This window comes from Crocodylus siamensis, chromosome 4 (genome assembly GCF_052110815.1).
Source record: "Crocodylus siamensis isolate JL-2025a chromosome 4, ASM5211081v1, whole genome shotgun sequence".
In the NCBI taxonomy this organism is placed as follows: domain Eukaryota; kingdom Metazoa; phylum Chordata; order Crocodylia; family Crocodylidae; genus Crocodylus; species Crocodylus siamensis.
The window spans coordinates 23,174,987-23,191,468 of NC_143398.1; the positions used below are offsets into that span (position 1 = coordinate 23,174,987).

The 16,482-nt window shown below is 41.2% G+C and overlaps 1 protein-coding gene across 3 annotated transcripts in view; it reads right to left on the minus strand.

Moving 5' to 3' along the window:
• Window positions 1-40: 40 nt before the first annotated feature.
• The window catches only part of SLC26A5 (solute carrier family 26 member 5), a 42,371-nt gene continuing 25,929 nt past the window's right edge, over window positions 41-16,482 (minus strand). For all 3 annotated transcript variants that reach the window (XM_090041976.1, XM_090041974.1, XM_090041977.1), the window contains 13 exons: window positions 15,371-15,523; window positions 15,156-15,238; window positions 14,907-15,054; window positions 12,227-12,340; window positions 11,808-11,885; window positions 11,296-11,391; window positions 9,819-9,925; window positions 8,078-8,147; window positions 6,470-6,562; window positions 5,624-5,734; window positions 3,919-4,131; window positions 3,477-3,531; window positions 41-2,795 (listed from right to left, as the gene is read on the minus strand). In XM_090041976.1, coding sequence (XP_089898102.1) covers window positions 2,653-2,795; window positions 3,477-3,531; window positions 3,919-4,131; window positions 5,624-5,734; window positions 6,470-6,562; window positions 8,078-8,147; window positions 9,819-9,925; window positions 11,296-11,391; window positions 11,808-11,885; window positions 12,227-12,340; window positions 14,907-15,054; window positions 15,156-15,238; window positions 15,371-15,523 — 1,464 coding nt within the window. In that variant the 3' untranslated portion in view covers window positions 41-2,652. The remainder of the gene's footprint in view (window positions 2,796-3,476; window positions 3,532-3,918; window positions 4,132-5,623; window positions 5,735-6,469; window positions 6,563-8,077; window positions 8,148-9,818; window positions 9,926-11,295; window positions 11,392-11,807; window positions 11,886-12,226; window positions 12,341-14,906; window positions 15,055-15,155; window positions 15,239-15,370; window positions 15,524-16,482) is intronic.

Consider the following 16,482-nt stretch of genomic DNA (forward strand, 5'->3'; position numbering starts at 1 on the left):
CCACTCCCCCTTCTCCCCAACTTAAACAGTATTCCAGGACTTATGTTGTCTTAACCACTTTATTTTGGCTGTTGACAGAGACTATTGTGACGCTGACTGAAGAAATTGTACAGATAAAAACTGAAGCTTCAACAAGCTAGAAGTAGAAAAATATACTATATGTAGATATAAAGGATTGTTCAACAAATTAACCTTACAAAATTATTTTCAGAAGTCACTTAAAATAAAAAAGTTGCAATCTCATTAAATTAAACCTTTACATTCTAGCCAAAGGTTTCGTTCCTGATACAAATTTTGCCTCTCATTGCTGTCAGACAGGTGAGTGGAAAGGAAAACTTATTTCTTGGCCTCACGCACTGCAAGCTCTGATCCATGCAGACTGCAAGAAACTAAATCCTGACCTACTTCTGCAGAATGGAGCCACTGGGATTCCCCTACTGCCCACGGCCTCTGCTGTGATGAAGCTAAAAGGAAGACCACTGAACACTGAAACCTGATTCTCCTTGCATTGTTTCTGTTCTGAGCCCCACACAAATGATAGAGCCACCCAGACCTGTCCAACCCTGAAATCATATCAGCTGGATCAAAACAGCATTTTATTCCACTATGTTCATAATCTTTATTTGGCTCAGGTGGAAAAGCACATGACAAAGGTGTTTCCCTTCCTGGTACTACCGGCTAGAGAGGAATTTTTAAATCTAAACTGTTCATTTAAAAACAGATCAGCTGCAGCTGAGGCTTCTCGAACACTATTTTGCAAAGCACTTGGGAGGGGGCATGTACTGTATGCAGTGCATGGGGTGGACCTGGTGCTGCGAGCAGTGCAGGGAGTTGGTTTGATGTGTTCGGCAGGCAGTGCCCCCACCAGACCCGCCGTGACCAGGCCCCAGACTGTCCATGAGCACTGGAGCCAGCACAGAGGGCTGGTCTGGTGCGAAGGCCACATGTAGCCCATGTCCCAGACCCGATGTCAACTGCAGTGCTGGGTTCAGCCCACACAGTGCATGCAGCTTGCACCCTGTGCTGGCCCCATGTGCACAGCAAGCCCTGGGGTGGGTGCATGCTGCATGTGGTGTGGGGAGCTAGGCTTCCTGTGAGCACTGCAAGTGGCACAGGGGACCAGCATGGGGCCCGCACTGCATGTGATGAACTGCCTTATATGGACTGGCCTCGGAGCCAGTGCACAGAGCTGGTCCAGCATAGGTGACTCCCTGTGCCTCATGCAGTGTACAGGGTCAGTCTAAGACCCACAGGCTGGATCATGCAGCTCCACAGGCTGGATGCAGGATGCATGTTTGACACCCATGCTTTAAACGGATTGGATAGGGTCCATGTGTTCCCATTTAAGATGTTTTTAAACAAGCCTGGTCATAGCCCATTAAACCTCAAATCTTTGCTATAGGGCAGTGGGGCTGGCAACCTTTTCTGGTTCTGGCCCAGAATGGCTCATCTCAGGTCAAAGAAAAGTGGGTACTAGGACCTGCCTCCAGATGGTGCATCTTCCTGCTGTGGTAAGGAGAGTGCCCACAGCCATCCCCACATCCACAGGATGGACCCAGTAGCTCTGGGGGATCATAGGTTGCCAGCTTCTGGGGCAGGGGCAGGCAATTATTTTGGGTGATGGACCACTTAATGAATTTTGGCAAGCCATCAAGGGCCACACGACAGGCAGCCAGGAGCAGATAAATATTAATTTCCTAAATTTTTTAGGGGCCCCATGGGACGGATAAAATGGCCTGGTGGGCTGCAGCTGGCCCACAGGCCGCATTTTACCCACCCCTGCTCTAGGGGGTTAGAATCATCACCCCCCCAAATTTCACAGCATAGGTGTGACTTGAATGTATTGGCTAGTAGTAGCCATGCTATCCTGACTATGAAAATGTAGTCCATTCCACTTAAACAACAGGATTTTGATTTGAAATGCAATTGAAAATAGGGGAAGAGAGACTGAGGAGGTTGGGCATTTTGCCTTCAGATATAAAAACAGGACAACTGTTTGTACCATCCAGGTTAAAAAAAGGAGCAGCTATGCCACTAGCATGAAAAGTCACTAATCCAGTCAGCAAACTGGCTTCATTTTACATAAGCACCTGCTAGACATAGATATTGGCATCAGTGTTTTACAGTGAGTTAAGAACATCCTTTGAAGACACTGGTACAGTGTATTACATTGGCAATTGCAGAACATTTGTTTTCTGCAAGATCCCATTTAACTAGAAGCAGTGAATTAAAGTGTATATTTCATCATGAGGCCATTGGAATGTCAAATTGTTCATGCTGCACTCCACACATCTTCCAGTTTTGTCCACACCTAACTAGGCGCAATAGTGCTTGCCATATTTCTAAGTGTTAAACTGCACTCCCCTACACTGATTCTCTAACACTGACCACAGAAAAACACACCAGTTTTCAGCCTTGTGTAATTAAATGCTTCCCTGTTGGTTCAGGTCCTACCTGGAAAGAGTACAATTGAAAAGTCTGAAGGCTTCCAAGTCCTCATTCATTATTCCTGCACAAACAATTCCCACTCCCTCCCACAGAATATACCAGTAGATGTAAAAAGCCTCAGGCTCTGTTTAAAATGTGCAAATTAAATGTTGGAAGAGAGTCTCTGTCTGCACAATTCTGAGAACACAGATATCTGGGTGTAACTCAGTGGTTTAACGCAGCCTGCGAAACAGATACAGCTTTCAGTTGGCATGTGAGAACAGCATCGTGGACACTGTGAAACAACAAGTCTCTTGTGATGGATTTTTCAAAGAACTTAAGTCTTGTCAGATCATCAACAACAGGCCCTGCAAAACAAGGACACTGAAATCAACACATGTGTATCTCATCTTCTATGGTTTTTGTTGAGGTTGATTAAGCAGGAGGAAGCTTGTAGACTTCCCAGCTTCAAATTCTGTGCAGAAAGCATTTAAGCCAAAAGTACCAACAAAGCTAAGATCTAAAATACGTAGCTAAGTACCAACAAAGCTAAGTACCAACAAAGCTAGGATCTAAAATACGCAGTTGAACAGTTATGAAGATGCATTTGTGTAGTTTAAAATCTTCAACCTACCATACACTTACAACAATCCTCAGTGGAAAAATGTTAAGCTTCCAAACGTCAGAAATTAGATATTTTAAGCCTCATCCTCCTCTCACTTAGGCCAGGTGAACTTTGTGGGATGACTACAAAGGGAAAGGGACCCTAACTTGAAACCCAAGAGCTGTACCACTGATTTCAGATCAGACTACTCAGGGCTTGATTCTGCAAAATTCAAGTCAACAGCAGGAGGGTCAAAACCTAGGAGAACTTGGGCTTGGCACTGGTCTAGTAACAGGGAAGTCTCTCACAGACTAGGAATCGATTCTTCTCACACATTATTTTATGTTGAAAGTGCTCAGAAACTGCTGAGACAGGTGACAGTACAAATCCCATAGATGTATAGATAAAGGCTGTAAATGAATCCTCACAAAACTCCACAACTTACCACTGCAGCCAGATATGTACACACCAACCCCAATTTCTTCATATTCTTTTATAACCTGCAACAGTATAAAATCCAAGTTTAGTTTGTAGTAGTATCTCAGAAGATGTCACAATCACGTTGACCTAAAGAAAACTACAAAATGTTTTAAGGAAGCATTCAATTACTTCAGTCTTTTCCCTTTAACAATGGCTCTTACATAATGCCTCCATTGCCCCAGTTTTTACTTCATTAAATTTGAGAGTTGAATGTTACAAGTTACCCAGTACCTGCAAGCAGTTATCGAAAGTGCACATTAACGTTAGTAACATTTCAGGTTGGACATGAGATTGTTTCGATTTGAATCTGAATTAGCATCTACCTCCCATACTACCTGCCTTCTTACTGTCCTGCATAAACAGTAAATGTACTTTGGAGGAAAGGGAACATGAAAGATGCTTTGTACCGATTTTAATGTTTTTGCTCCAACTGAATCCACAAAGTTCACTGGTGTAAAGTCCAGAATTAGAGAGTGAACTTTTCCCATTGGCTCCATAAAGTGCTCAAGTTCAGCAGGAGACGTGTCTTGGGCATTAGCATCAGCAGATGCAAACTTTCCATTTAGGGGCAGCTCATCATTTGCTATTTCATGCTTTACGCTTGTTTCCACATCGCTGGTCTGTAAGAGAAGACAAAATCTCCGGTGCTTAACGACAAATAGATGCACTTGCAATATTGATTACTTACCCATAATTTCCTTCAGCTCCTCATATGCTGTATAGCTTCAAACCACAATATAAAACTGGCTTGATAAACACATGCATGCCTACTTTCATGTTCACTACACAATTTCGTTTCCAAACCCACTAGGCTAGATTTTGTTTAATCTATTGGCCATTTAAACCCTATTCCTCACTACCTAAAAAACTATTAATATAAAAAGTGGTTGGGTTGTTGTCTTCTTCCTCCCTGCTCCTTTCTTGCAGCTTTGCCTTAGAGCCATGATTCTCATGCTTTACACAAGTAGACATATTAATAGGTTTTCTGAGACTTGCACAGGGTGGAATGGGATTGCATTTAAGCACCTAGTAGCTAAAGTAAGAGCTGACCCATTCTCTGTAGATGCTAACTGTACACAGTAAGTGCAAATGAACCAAGTCAACCTATGACCTCAAGGTGAATGACAGTTTTCCTCAAATGCTAACATTCGTTTATCTAAATATTTTCCACCTCTGGAGCTTTGGTAAACCAAGTAGCTCCATTTATCTGACAGCTTCACAGGCCACCCTGCTGCCGCCACGTTTAGTAATAAAAATCTCTGGGGTCAAAATCTTCTAAAATAAGAGCCTAAAACAGGGCTCCCAAACCCAACATCAGGCACTTGCAGAATCCAACAACTGCCACTGAGGGCAAGAATGTGAATGTAACCAGACTGCAGGTTTATCAGACAGTACTTGTTACCACTGCCTGCACAAACTGCCTCTTCCTTTAACCAAGCTGGGACCAGATATTTCATGGGTTTCTATTATAAGTATATTTTTTATTAGACTGCTGTAGGTAGGCTTATGCTCCTAATCAGTACCAAGACTCTCTCAGGGCCCTGGCTGGTGGGTCCTGCTCGTGCTTAGGGTCAAACTGATCACCAGAGTCGGGGTCAGGAAGGCATTTTGATCCAGGTCAGACCACCGGGTGGTGTGGGGAGGGTAGTCATCTAACTGATCTAGGCATTGGTGACGCCTTTACCTGTCCTGCTCTCTTCCTGAGGTCAGGGGCAGATGCAGCCAGGGTGCAGTGGCATAGTTGCACCCTCTTTCCAGACCATGCTGCAGCCAGGGACCTTTTTTTTTAAAGTCTCTGAAGCAGGTAAGAATGGGCTCCCATCCTTAGCAACCCCTCTCTTCTCCTCCATGCTCAGTGGCACATGCCCTCTCCTCCAAAAGGGCACAGACTTGCTCCTGCATGGCAATAGCTCTTTTCTAGATCTCATCAAACCCCAGAGGAAAATTACCTAGTAGTGTTCTAAGTGATCCTCTATTGTGTCAGCATATTTTGTGAACAGTTAGTCTGTGCTATGCAACACATATGCCTTCCAGCTGTAACAATAACCTGGCATAAATGATTCCAAAGATGCTAACACAGTTAGGTATTATAACATTTACTGAAGTACTCACAAGCTTCAGGACGGCTTTCTTCTTGCATTCATCTGCCTGTTTCATTTCACTGGCATGCCTTTTCTGGGCTTTCTTCTTTGCAGCCAGTATGGCACAAGGGTCAACTCCAGTCTACCACATAAAGGAAAAGCATAATCAAATGGAGTTCCAGCTGCTAGGATGGTACTGTATTACTAGAGTGTCAAATCCATCACTTTATTAAACAGCAGCATAAATGTTCATTTTGCAGGTTAAGCTTTTCTCAAAGGAGAAAAGTAAGTAGCAAAAACCTTTAGAAGTTTCATGACAACAGGAGGAGGAGATAGGCCACATTTCTCTCTCTAAATTAGGTGGTGCCATGCCATGTTTCAACAGGACACTGAGTGCAAGGATTTATGGGGGGGGCTGGGTGGGAGAGCAGTGCTTTTGGACATATTTGATAATGCCACTTGCTTTTGTGAAAATAAACACCACTCACCTCAACATGGAAGGTGCAGAACAATGCGGAAGAGTTTATTATTTACCCTTCATATAGTTATGGGCCTGATGCTATTCCCTCCACACCCCAAACATGGCTAAATTCTCTTAGTGGGCAACATAAACCTTTCTATGTAGGTAGTTTGTTGCTACAGAACAGCAGGGATGCTTATGAAGGGCACTGTGTACACCTGAGCATCTAATGGATACACTTCAGCATCTTTCACGTTTTAGAAGAATTCCCACCTCCCCAGGGAAATGGCAGCTTCTGCTGGAAGGGATGAAGTTCTGTAAATGGGGCTGAAAGGTGGTACGCAGAAAGCTTAACTTTAAAGTATGTCAGAGACAAGTTCAAGTTTTCAAAGGATCTTAAGGGATTGTTGTGCTCACCTTTTTCTTCAGTGCATTGAGGTATAATTCACTATTGGCAAAGTAGAGTGAGGCATTGGCCTGGAATATTTTTATTCCTGGACATTCTTTCACCTAAGGAAGGAAAGATTATAATATGTAAAATTAAATTAATTTACATTTGTCACCAACATGGTCCCAAGAACAATCATTGCTCTGCTGCCCAAACTGCAGGCTATGCCTCAAACCACAAAGTATGAGTATTTCATACTGCAGACGTCAGTAATCATCACAGAGACCAAAGGAACAGCGGTGCCACTAACAGCTAATGGAGAGAACCCCAGAAATAGAGCAAATGGAGGTAAGCATGTTGCACATGAAGAGAAACAGCCCTGTCACCGCTTGTGTCAGCAAAGGAAACGTAAGTAACCAGAAATTCCACCTGCTCACAGTGATGATTAAATATTGCGTGAGATCAGTAACATTTGCTCTTTTATTAATAACAATGAAAGGTGCTATAATAAAACTGAAGTAAGCATTTGTAGAGTACTTGAAGGTTGCTTGAGCACCCTATATTAGAAATCTCATGGCTCTAGAAGTGTTCTCTTCCCCACCTTACTACTGATTTTATTAAGTCTTTATGTTTTCATTAATTTCTGGACCAGCTTTGGGATGCCCTCAGCTACCCCAACGGAAAACCTCAATGAACTCAGATTTGTAATATTTTAAGTACTTTTGTTTCTGTACATGTGCACAGATGTTTGATTACTGCTTTGGCTTTCTTAACAGCTCTCTCTATAAAGAGTCACAAGTGTGTCAACAGGCATCTGGACTCTGATACTTTAAAATGAAATGCCCTGGCCCACAGCCCAGGTCTGCCATATCATAAGAAGCCCATACACATGTTTAATATTTGGTGGAAGGGAATGCTGAACACATCTCTGTGTAGATATGAACATGTCTATGTAAATCTTTTACTTTGCCAGCACATTCAAAACTTAAATCTTGGTGGTACGTCCATAATTTTTAGTTTCCAGCATTATTCTTTTTTTTATGACGGTTTGTAGGAGATGGTAACTGTGTGATGTGGGGGGTAGGGGCCTTTGATCAAATAATAAACAGATTATTAAAAATAAATCTAGTCATAGATAATTCATAAACAGAAAAAGAGGCAAAGTTCAGAGAACAGATAGGCTGCTTTGACCAGGCTGTTCCACTTACATTCTTAGGTCTGTAGATTTTCATTAACACAGCTAAAAAGAGATCATGGAGCTGGTTTTGCATAAGTTCTTTCCTTGTTGTGGTATTAGTAACAGTTTGTATATAAACTCTATTATCATGAATGAAGTATGAGGACATACTGTATGAAGACATCTACCTCTAAGTCAGTGAGCTTTTCATGAAGCACTCTCCATTACATACCACATCACTCACACGGTCACATGCACAGGTATTATGAAAAAAACAAAATAGTTTCTATTATTAAAGCTAAGTGTGTTTCCCCCACCCCGCCAGCGTAAACTTACCCAGAAGAATGCAAGAAAGAACTCAAGTAGGCACAACATTATAAAGTGAAAAACATCCAGTGACCTGACTACTCCAATGCAATAATTTATTATAATCCCTTAATGCAGGAAAACACATTCCTACCTCATCATATGTGTCGACGTCACAGTAAACGTCTGTGCTGGGAATCTGACCAAGGATTCTGTATTGTGGACTGGAGGGAAATGGAAGCAAAAGGTCACAACTTACAAATCAGAGAACGGAACAGAAAAGCAAGCATTAAAAAATAGGTTTTGATCTGTACAAAATGTGGTTAATGTACACTGGCATCAGAGAAACATGTTCTGAGATTTTGGTGCAGTATGCAGTAAGAATATAGTAGAGAGTTCACCTGGTGACTAAACAATTACTAAAACAGTCTGTTTGAATAAGAAGGTCACTGTGAAGCAGTAACACTATCAGACAATCTCTAGCTGAAATGAGCAGGCTAAATGGTGCAATTCACCAGCACAAGTTTCTTTCAACAAGTTACAGAGGTAAGTTCTCTTCTGGTTTAAATTGGTGCAGCATCACTGGCTGCCACGGAGTTATGTTAGGTCACACCAGCAGAGAAAGTGGGCCAGTTGCAGAGGACCATCTGACTCTCAACTGGAAGGGCTGGAAGAGGAACACTCACAGACCCGAAGGAATTGATCACGCTCATTCTTTGCCAGTAATGACCTGACAGTCCTTTATCAGGCAACACCGGAACAGGTGTCTAGAAGGGACCACCTTAGTCACTGAGTCCAGTTCTATGCAGTAAGAGGCAACCATGTAATAGAGCAGGAGATCAAAGTGCCACCAGTGTTTTGGTCCCTATAATGGCAAGACATTTGTTAGGTAAATTATGCTCAGAGAATCCTACGAAGTGGACCAGGCCCTAGGCCACAATCAGAAGGGCAAAGCCCACAATGATCACTACCAATCTGACCTGGGGGAAAATTATTTCTTGATCCTGAATCTAATGATCAGTTTAACACTGAGCATGTGAGGAAGACCCACCAGCCAGGCACCTGCAATATCTCTTAGTATAACTAGAAGAACCCATGTATCTATCCATTCATTCTTCTAGCTTGAATCACTGTCTGTCAGGGCATCCCTGGTCACAATTAGCCAGAAAACAATGATACTTTCATTTCACAAAATAGTTTGAGGTTTCAGAATATGGTTTCATTCGAAACTGAAATTAAACTCAGACCTTTAGATCTTGATCCAAGTGACAGCCTTAAACTTTCAGCTACTGCTGTAGCATCTCTTTCTCTCCTCTGTATCTTTTAATGAAAAGCCTTCCTAACCAAAGCTTTGTTGAGACTGATACATGCCTATAAACAATCTCCATCTTGATGAATCCGCAATTTTTGACAAAAATTCCCACCAGCTCCACTTCCGTCAAACACTCAGCCAGTGGCAGTACATGACATAACTTCTGCTTAATCAGGACAGTATTTGCGTACAGTCTATTTTAGGGGAATGCACCTGACCAATACCAGTTAAGCTAAGCATTAAACAGGATTGAAATGCTGAGCTCGAGGGCTTTAATATAGAAATCATCAAAAACAGATGTAGAGATGATTAAAATACCTTAAATACAAAATCTGCTGTTTAGTTTTGGGATTTCATTTCATCACTGATTTTTGACACTCTTTATCTGGGGTCTTCCACAGAAATTCTGTTCTTGAAAAAACAGAATTGGTCCCTTCATCAGAACCAGGGACTCCCTGTATGACCCCATCAAGAGTCTACCATGCTGATGAAACTGGAACAAGTTCTGGTTAGTTCTACCCATTTAAAAAACAGAAACAAAGAGTCCAAGCAGTAACTTTGAGAGAGAGAGAAGCAGTCTGACCTTTGTGTTCGGTAGATAACGGTTATCATTGCAAATGCCACAGCGGTAAGCAAGCCATAATCTAGTCCCAGGAACACAGAAGCCAGAAAAGCTATAACCCAGATGGCCTACATGGCAAACAAAAGGCTTGTATTAAAATATATTAAGTGCTTTGTTAACATAACTCATGTTCCTATGTAGGTGATACCACAGTTCAAGATTAAAGTCATATTTTAACCTTTCTGCTGACTGAATACTACCCTATCCCCTGAAAGGGGCACACACTTTGCCGTGCATGTTTGTATCAAAATTTGGGAAGTGACTTGTCAATAAAAATATTGACTCATTTTCTTCTAAAACACATTCATTACAGGACAGAAATTCAACCTGTTATGCACCTGGTCATGTACAAATGACTGATGTGATAGGTCTGCATGTAGATCCAGCAAATATCAATATTGTATTGAGCAGTCAGGATGATCCTACATTGTTTACACAGATAATGATCACGTGTCCAATATCATCCAAATGCACTCGGAGGGCAAGGATGGACAAAGAACTGAAGTACAGTGTCATCTTTTCCTGTTCTCCACCCCCAGAGGAGATGAATAATAATGCCAGATTCAAAACGGATTAGAAAAAGTTCTTGGAGGAAAGGTGTATCATTAGCTGTTGTGCATGGGAGCTGGGGATACAGCTTCTGAATCAAAACTTTCTAGACCCTAAATGCTGGAGGCAGCAAGTGGGAGAGGAACAGTGGAAAAACCCTGGTCATACTCAGTTCACTCTGTCTTTCAGCATCCATTCTCTGCCACTTGCCACTGGGCATGATGGATCTACGTTCTGACCCAGTATATGACAGCACTTATGTTCTTATGACACCTGAGTGACAGGGAAAGGCCAAGGGACTGGGGACAGGAAACAGGAAGTGAGGACAAGCTTACAGCTCACTATGAAAGGAGGGATGTCTGTGACTTCATATGGTGTCTCTCTCATATTCAGGGTCTCCTTTGGAGCAAGTCTAGGCCAGCAAAGTCGGTGCTGAATGGTTTGTCACATTCATGTGGCACCTGTCAGACTGGCTCGCATCACAGCTCGCCACTGGCTGACCTGACGCAGGTGCTTTGTGCCCAAGGATTCTCAGCCCCACAGTTGTTATGTACAGCCAAGGATGGCTACTACCCAGTTTTGGGTCTCCAATCCTGCACGGTGGGCATACATTACCTCTCTAGTGTGTTTTCTATAGTATTGTGAAGACCTGTTTCTACCTACAGCTGAACATTTTCAATGCTTGTTGAGAGGCAGTCTGCCATTGACAAGTGTGATCAGCAATAGGCCATTTTCCCAATATACCTGAGGCTGTAACTTCATCTGTACTACGTCTGCTTGTAAAGTCTCTACTCTTCTGTCTGGTCTAGGAGAAGTGAACCCTTGCTTTTAGAAAAAGTAGGAATAGAAAACACTAAAACATGCACCCCGTCACATATTATTCACTTACCAGTTCAATCTTACTGGTTCTCCAGAAATGTGGTATGTCGGCAAACTGTTTAAACATTCCTTTCAGATTCACCATCACAATCGCAGCCAGCACCGTCTAGGAACAGTTAAATGCTTGTTTCCATTCATAAACATCTTTCTGGGTAATTCTCTGAAGGTATTTGTATAATGTAGCCTGGAAGTGACTTCTGTCACTGCAAAATATGCACACTCCCAGATACTACTTCAAATAAAATTGTAGAAATCCCACACTACCTTATGTCCATTCCCATGAGCAACTATTTAAACATACCTATTAGTTATTAAGTAAAAAATATAAATCAGTGGGTTGTATAATCACCTACACTTGATCCATTTCAACAGCCTGTTTCTCCCTTGAACTGGTGTTCACTCCTTGCAACACTAAAACCTCTACTGGTTCACTCATTCAGATACAGATTATATAGTGGTTAAGCAGTGGCTAACAGATTCCTGCTCCAAAATGCATAACATCTGTAAGGAGAGTTCCCATACCTGTGGTAGTGGTTCAAAGAGGTAACCAATAGCCACAATGACTAAAAGCACCATGATCGAGGATAGCGTACCTGCAACCTGAATAAAGGACAGAAGGAATAACATTTCTGAAGACTGAAAATGGTGCAAAGTCACAAGCACCACCTGGATTTAACCCCCTCCCAGTGGACTTTTCAAAATAACGGTCATTCAGGTGAATTCCTACCCCTCCTTTCTGCTCCATCAGTTTTTAAATTTTCAAATATTCTCTGTGCTTCCACCACGACCTTGGCCAAAACAGAATACTGTGGAGAAATGCTGTTCACTCTCTCCGACTCAACCCAAGCAGGAAGCCCTGGAAATCTTATAAAGCAAAAGCCTCCAGTTTTGGATCCTGAGATTGGAAGGCTTGTTTGGCTTAGTCATTTGGATCTACTCACTTGTGTTTTTCCACCGGTGCTTTCTTGAACAAGGCTCCGAGACATCGAGCAAGTGATTGGGAAGGTCTGGAAAAAGGATCCTACAGAATTACATATTCCCAAGGCAATGAGTTCCTATTCATATGAGAAAGCAAACCAAAAAAATAAAATCCATATAAAACAGTTCCACAAAAGATGGTGAAGGCTACTTCTGTCTATTGCTCTAACAACATCTGCTGATTATAACACCCCTACTAAGGCTATTGACCTTGCTCTGATGGATCACACACAAAGATACATGTTGATTCACACTGAATCACCCGTTAAACAATATCTGGAGATGTAAAGGGTTGTTTTTCATCTTTTACATGGCGCAATGATGAGTCATAACTTGAATTATAAAGTGGTAAACATGTACAGTTACATAATTGTCTGTTTCCAGGATTCCTCTAACTCTGGGTTTACTTTATGACTAGTACAGAGATGATATGGAAAACCTTTTTAGTTTATAACACTCTTGTAAAGAATAAAACAATATCTGTAACTGTTTATTAGAAGCTATGAACTACAGAACACTGATTAATGAAGCTAAACACATCAGGGAAAAATCCATGGTTGGCAGGACAAGGATGAACATATTAAGGATATCAGCTGTGGGCAAAGTAATGGAAAAGCTGATAAACAATTTCAATAATAAATAATTAAAGGTTAGGAATATAATTAACATCAATTAACATGGTTTTAGGGAAAACAGAACATGTCACAGAAGCCTGATTTTATTCTCTGATGAGATGTCAAGTTGTGTTGATAAAAGTATCTGTATTGATTTAATATAATTAGTATTTTTGTAAGATGTTTGACTTAGTACATCAAGCCTCTTGACATTTTGTTTAAAAATTAGCAGTGTACAGTATCAATAAAGCACAGGCTAAATAGAACACAGAATGCTAACAGAGCTAAATAAGTTGTCCATGGAGAATCATCATTAATGAGAACATTTTTAGTTGGGTTCCCTGAGGACTGGTACTAGGCTTGATGCTATCTAATGCTCTCGATGATTATCTGGACGTCACTATACTATCAACACTGATAAAGAGTGCACATGACACAAAGACAGAAAGTAGTCAGAGATAAAGAGGACACAGCATTTGGGCCAGTTCATGCATACAGACAAATGTATGGAGACCCAATGTTATACATCTGGGAATATAGTATGACATACTGCATCTTGCAGAATGTAATGATGCTGCAAAAATTAAGGGGTCATAGTGGGCAAGTCTGTCCACGTGAGTCACATTCTAGGTCCAAAACGGCTAATATGAATGTTAGTAGCAAAAACAGGGGGATAGATCAGGAGCAGAGGAGTGATTTTGGCTGTATAACATACTACTGAGCCAAAACTAAAATGTTGTGCTCATTTCTGGTTCCCCTCTTTGAAAAAGGACCTTGAAAAATTGGCAGTGGTGCAGAGCCATAAACTGTGTCATGTGAGGGAGAAAGTATCTTGCAACAAATATCTAAAGAGCCCCATCTATTTAGCATAACAAAAAGATAGCTAAAGCAGTGACTTAAATGACTGTGAATAAGTATCTTTTACAATGGAGTAAAATACTGGCTATTAAAGGACACTTTAATGTAGCAGAGAAAGGCATAACAAGGCCCAGTGTTTGGAAGCTGAAACTAGCCAGATTTGGATTAGAAATTAGGAACACATTATTAAAAGCAAGAATAATTAGTCTCCAAAGCAAAACTACCAACTGAACCATTAGATTCTCCACCTCCCAGCATCTTTAAAAACAAAACAAAACTGAATGGGTTTCTGGAACGTGCACTCTATCCAAATTCAAGTTTTTGAATTTAACATAACAGTACACAGGTGAAATGCAATGCCTGGTGATGCATACAAATCAGACTGGATGAACTAGTGGTTCATTCTGGCTTTCAGCTCTATGATACTAGGAATAAAAAGTGTGGCAAAACAGAAATCTTCTACTGCGTTTGGAGCCTGCTAGCTCAGGGTGGAATCCAAGCCCTGTTGTGGCTACAGTTCTACTTTAAGTCAATGAGCCTGGGGTTTAACCTAAGGATTCTGAGGAAATGTCAGTAGGTTCCAGAGAGAGGAGCCCTGCACCAAGAGTGGCCCTTATCCTAAGGAGCTGAAGCAAGAGGGCATCACCAGATTAAGAGAATCAGCACAGAGCTTGCAGGCCAGGAGGAAGTGAGACTAACGTGGTTTTAGTTTATTTTTGTGCCCTTCTGAACCTGGGCTATTTGAAGCTGGAGAGGCCCCAGGGTGACTCAGACAACTCTGGGGCCCATTTAAGTTACAATCATGTCAGGGGCCTCAGCTTTGCCTAGAAACTCTGAAGTGCTGTGACCCCCATCTGTTGCCACAACAGGGCTTGGATTCTACCCTGAGCCAGCAGGGTCTAGTGTAACCTTATGCACAGCCTGGTCAACCCACGTCATGCACTCAATCTCAAAACTCATGAGGGATCCTCAGAGATCCTGGCTTCCACAGACCTAGGGGATGTTTTCATGCATGGGGACTGGGACTTTCTGGCCCCTTTTTGCTTTCATGGTCCTCCGAGCAATCAGGCTATAAATGAAGAGCTCAGGAGACTCACATTATCTTAATGGACTTTGGGCCAAGCTCTTGGTTTATAAAGTGCATCTATGGATATTTTTGTGTTAAAGTTACCTGATTTCCATCAACAGTGTAACCATGTTTAAGTGCAAAGATTTTGGCCATTGATACAGCCATGGAAAAGCCAACGATTGCTATTGCTATTGCATCTATAAATACTTGTTGGATGATTCCCATATCAGGTATTGCTGGGGCCCGTAATCTAGAAGATGTAATGACAAAGTTATTGTAATACAATGCACCTGCAATTTGCAAAAAATATAATTTGAATAAGGATAATTCAGGATAGTTCATTGACCTTACCCTTTAGGGATAGTCCCAACAATATGCACTCCATAGGTGTCAGAAAGATTCATTCCAGCTGAAACACCAGTACCAATTATTACCTAAACAACATACATGAAACTCATCAGGAGATATATGGAATATTTATAGGCAGACCTACATATTTATACAAATGGGCTGAAAATGGAGACTCCACTCTGAAGAGCCAACAAAATTAATCAGAACCAACTTACCACAATGATCTCCATAGGAATGGGAACTGGTAACTTGTTCTTAAAACGCACATTGATTTCCTTGCCAATTAGTAGCAAAACAATGCATGTTAATCCAACGACTAAGGCTGCAATGTTGGTGTCTGTGATGTTTGAAAACACAGCATATATACTCTGCAACACAATGCAATGAAAATAAGTTATTGGCATACAGCTGCTTTATAGCCCTTCTCAGAAATTGGCCATTGGGGTATCATGACATGCACTGTGATTTATCTGAATTACTACACAGTAATGAAACAAGACCCCCCACATTTGAAAAGAAATAAAGAGGATTTCCTTCACGTTGATTATTTTTACTTTTAGCAAGAAATATCAAACAGGAGGGTGAGAATGGAGCCAGTACTAATCCACATATGGAGGCACATATATATTTATTATGTACCTTTTAGGACCAAAAGTTGCAATATAAGACTTTGTATAGAATGGACAAGAATATTAAGAAAAACGTAATCATGGATAAAAATTAAGTCATGGATAAAATAAGTCCAAGCTAACCATATAACATAGCCTTGAACTTTTCATATATATTTGATGCTGACAGCTAATGAAATACAGTAATTAGCTTGCCCCTTTCAATATCCTCTAACACTCTCTGGCAAGTCATATCAGTTTAAAGCTACATAATCAGTGTTAAAGTTATACAGCTGCTGACACAAACCAAAAAGGTTATAGCAATAGATTCCTTTTGGTTGGGTAAAAGAGATCTTGCAAAGTTGCTGATGAATTTATCCAAAAAAAAAAAAAATCTAATTTTTTAAAGTTAAAAATACTTTTAAAGGAAGTATTGCCTTGAAATGTAAATCAAATTAGATAAAAACATGCCTACAAGAAAAAACAAGCTCCAATGCTTCCTTAAATTATAAAAAAGATCCTGTGCTTTGAAGAAAGCATTCTTTCTTTTCCCATTTTTTTTTAATTTAGGCCACTGACACACATTATTACATCAGAGCTGGTTTCAGACCTTGGTTCAGTCCCTGGTCCCAGCTGACAGTCAGTTGATTGTGGGCACCTGGCTTTCAACACACTCACTGCACAGCCCTGCCTGAGGAACTGGCACCTGTCATAGGGAT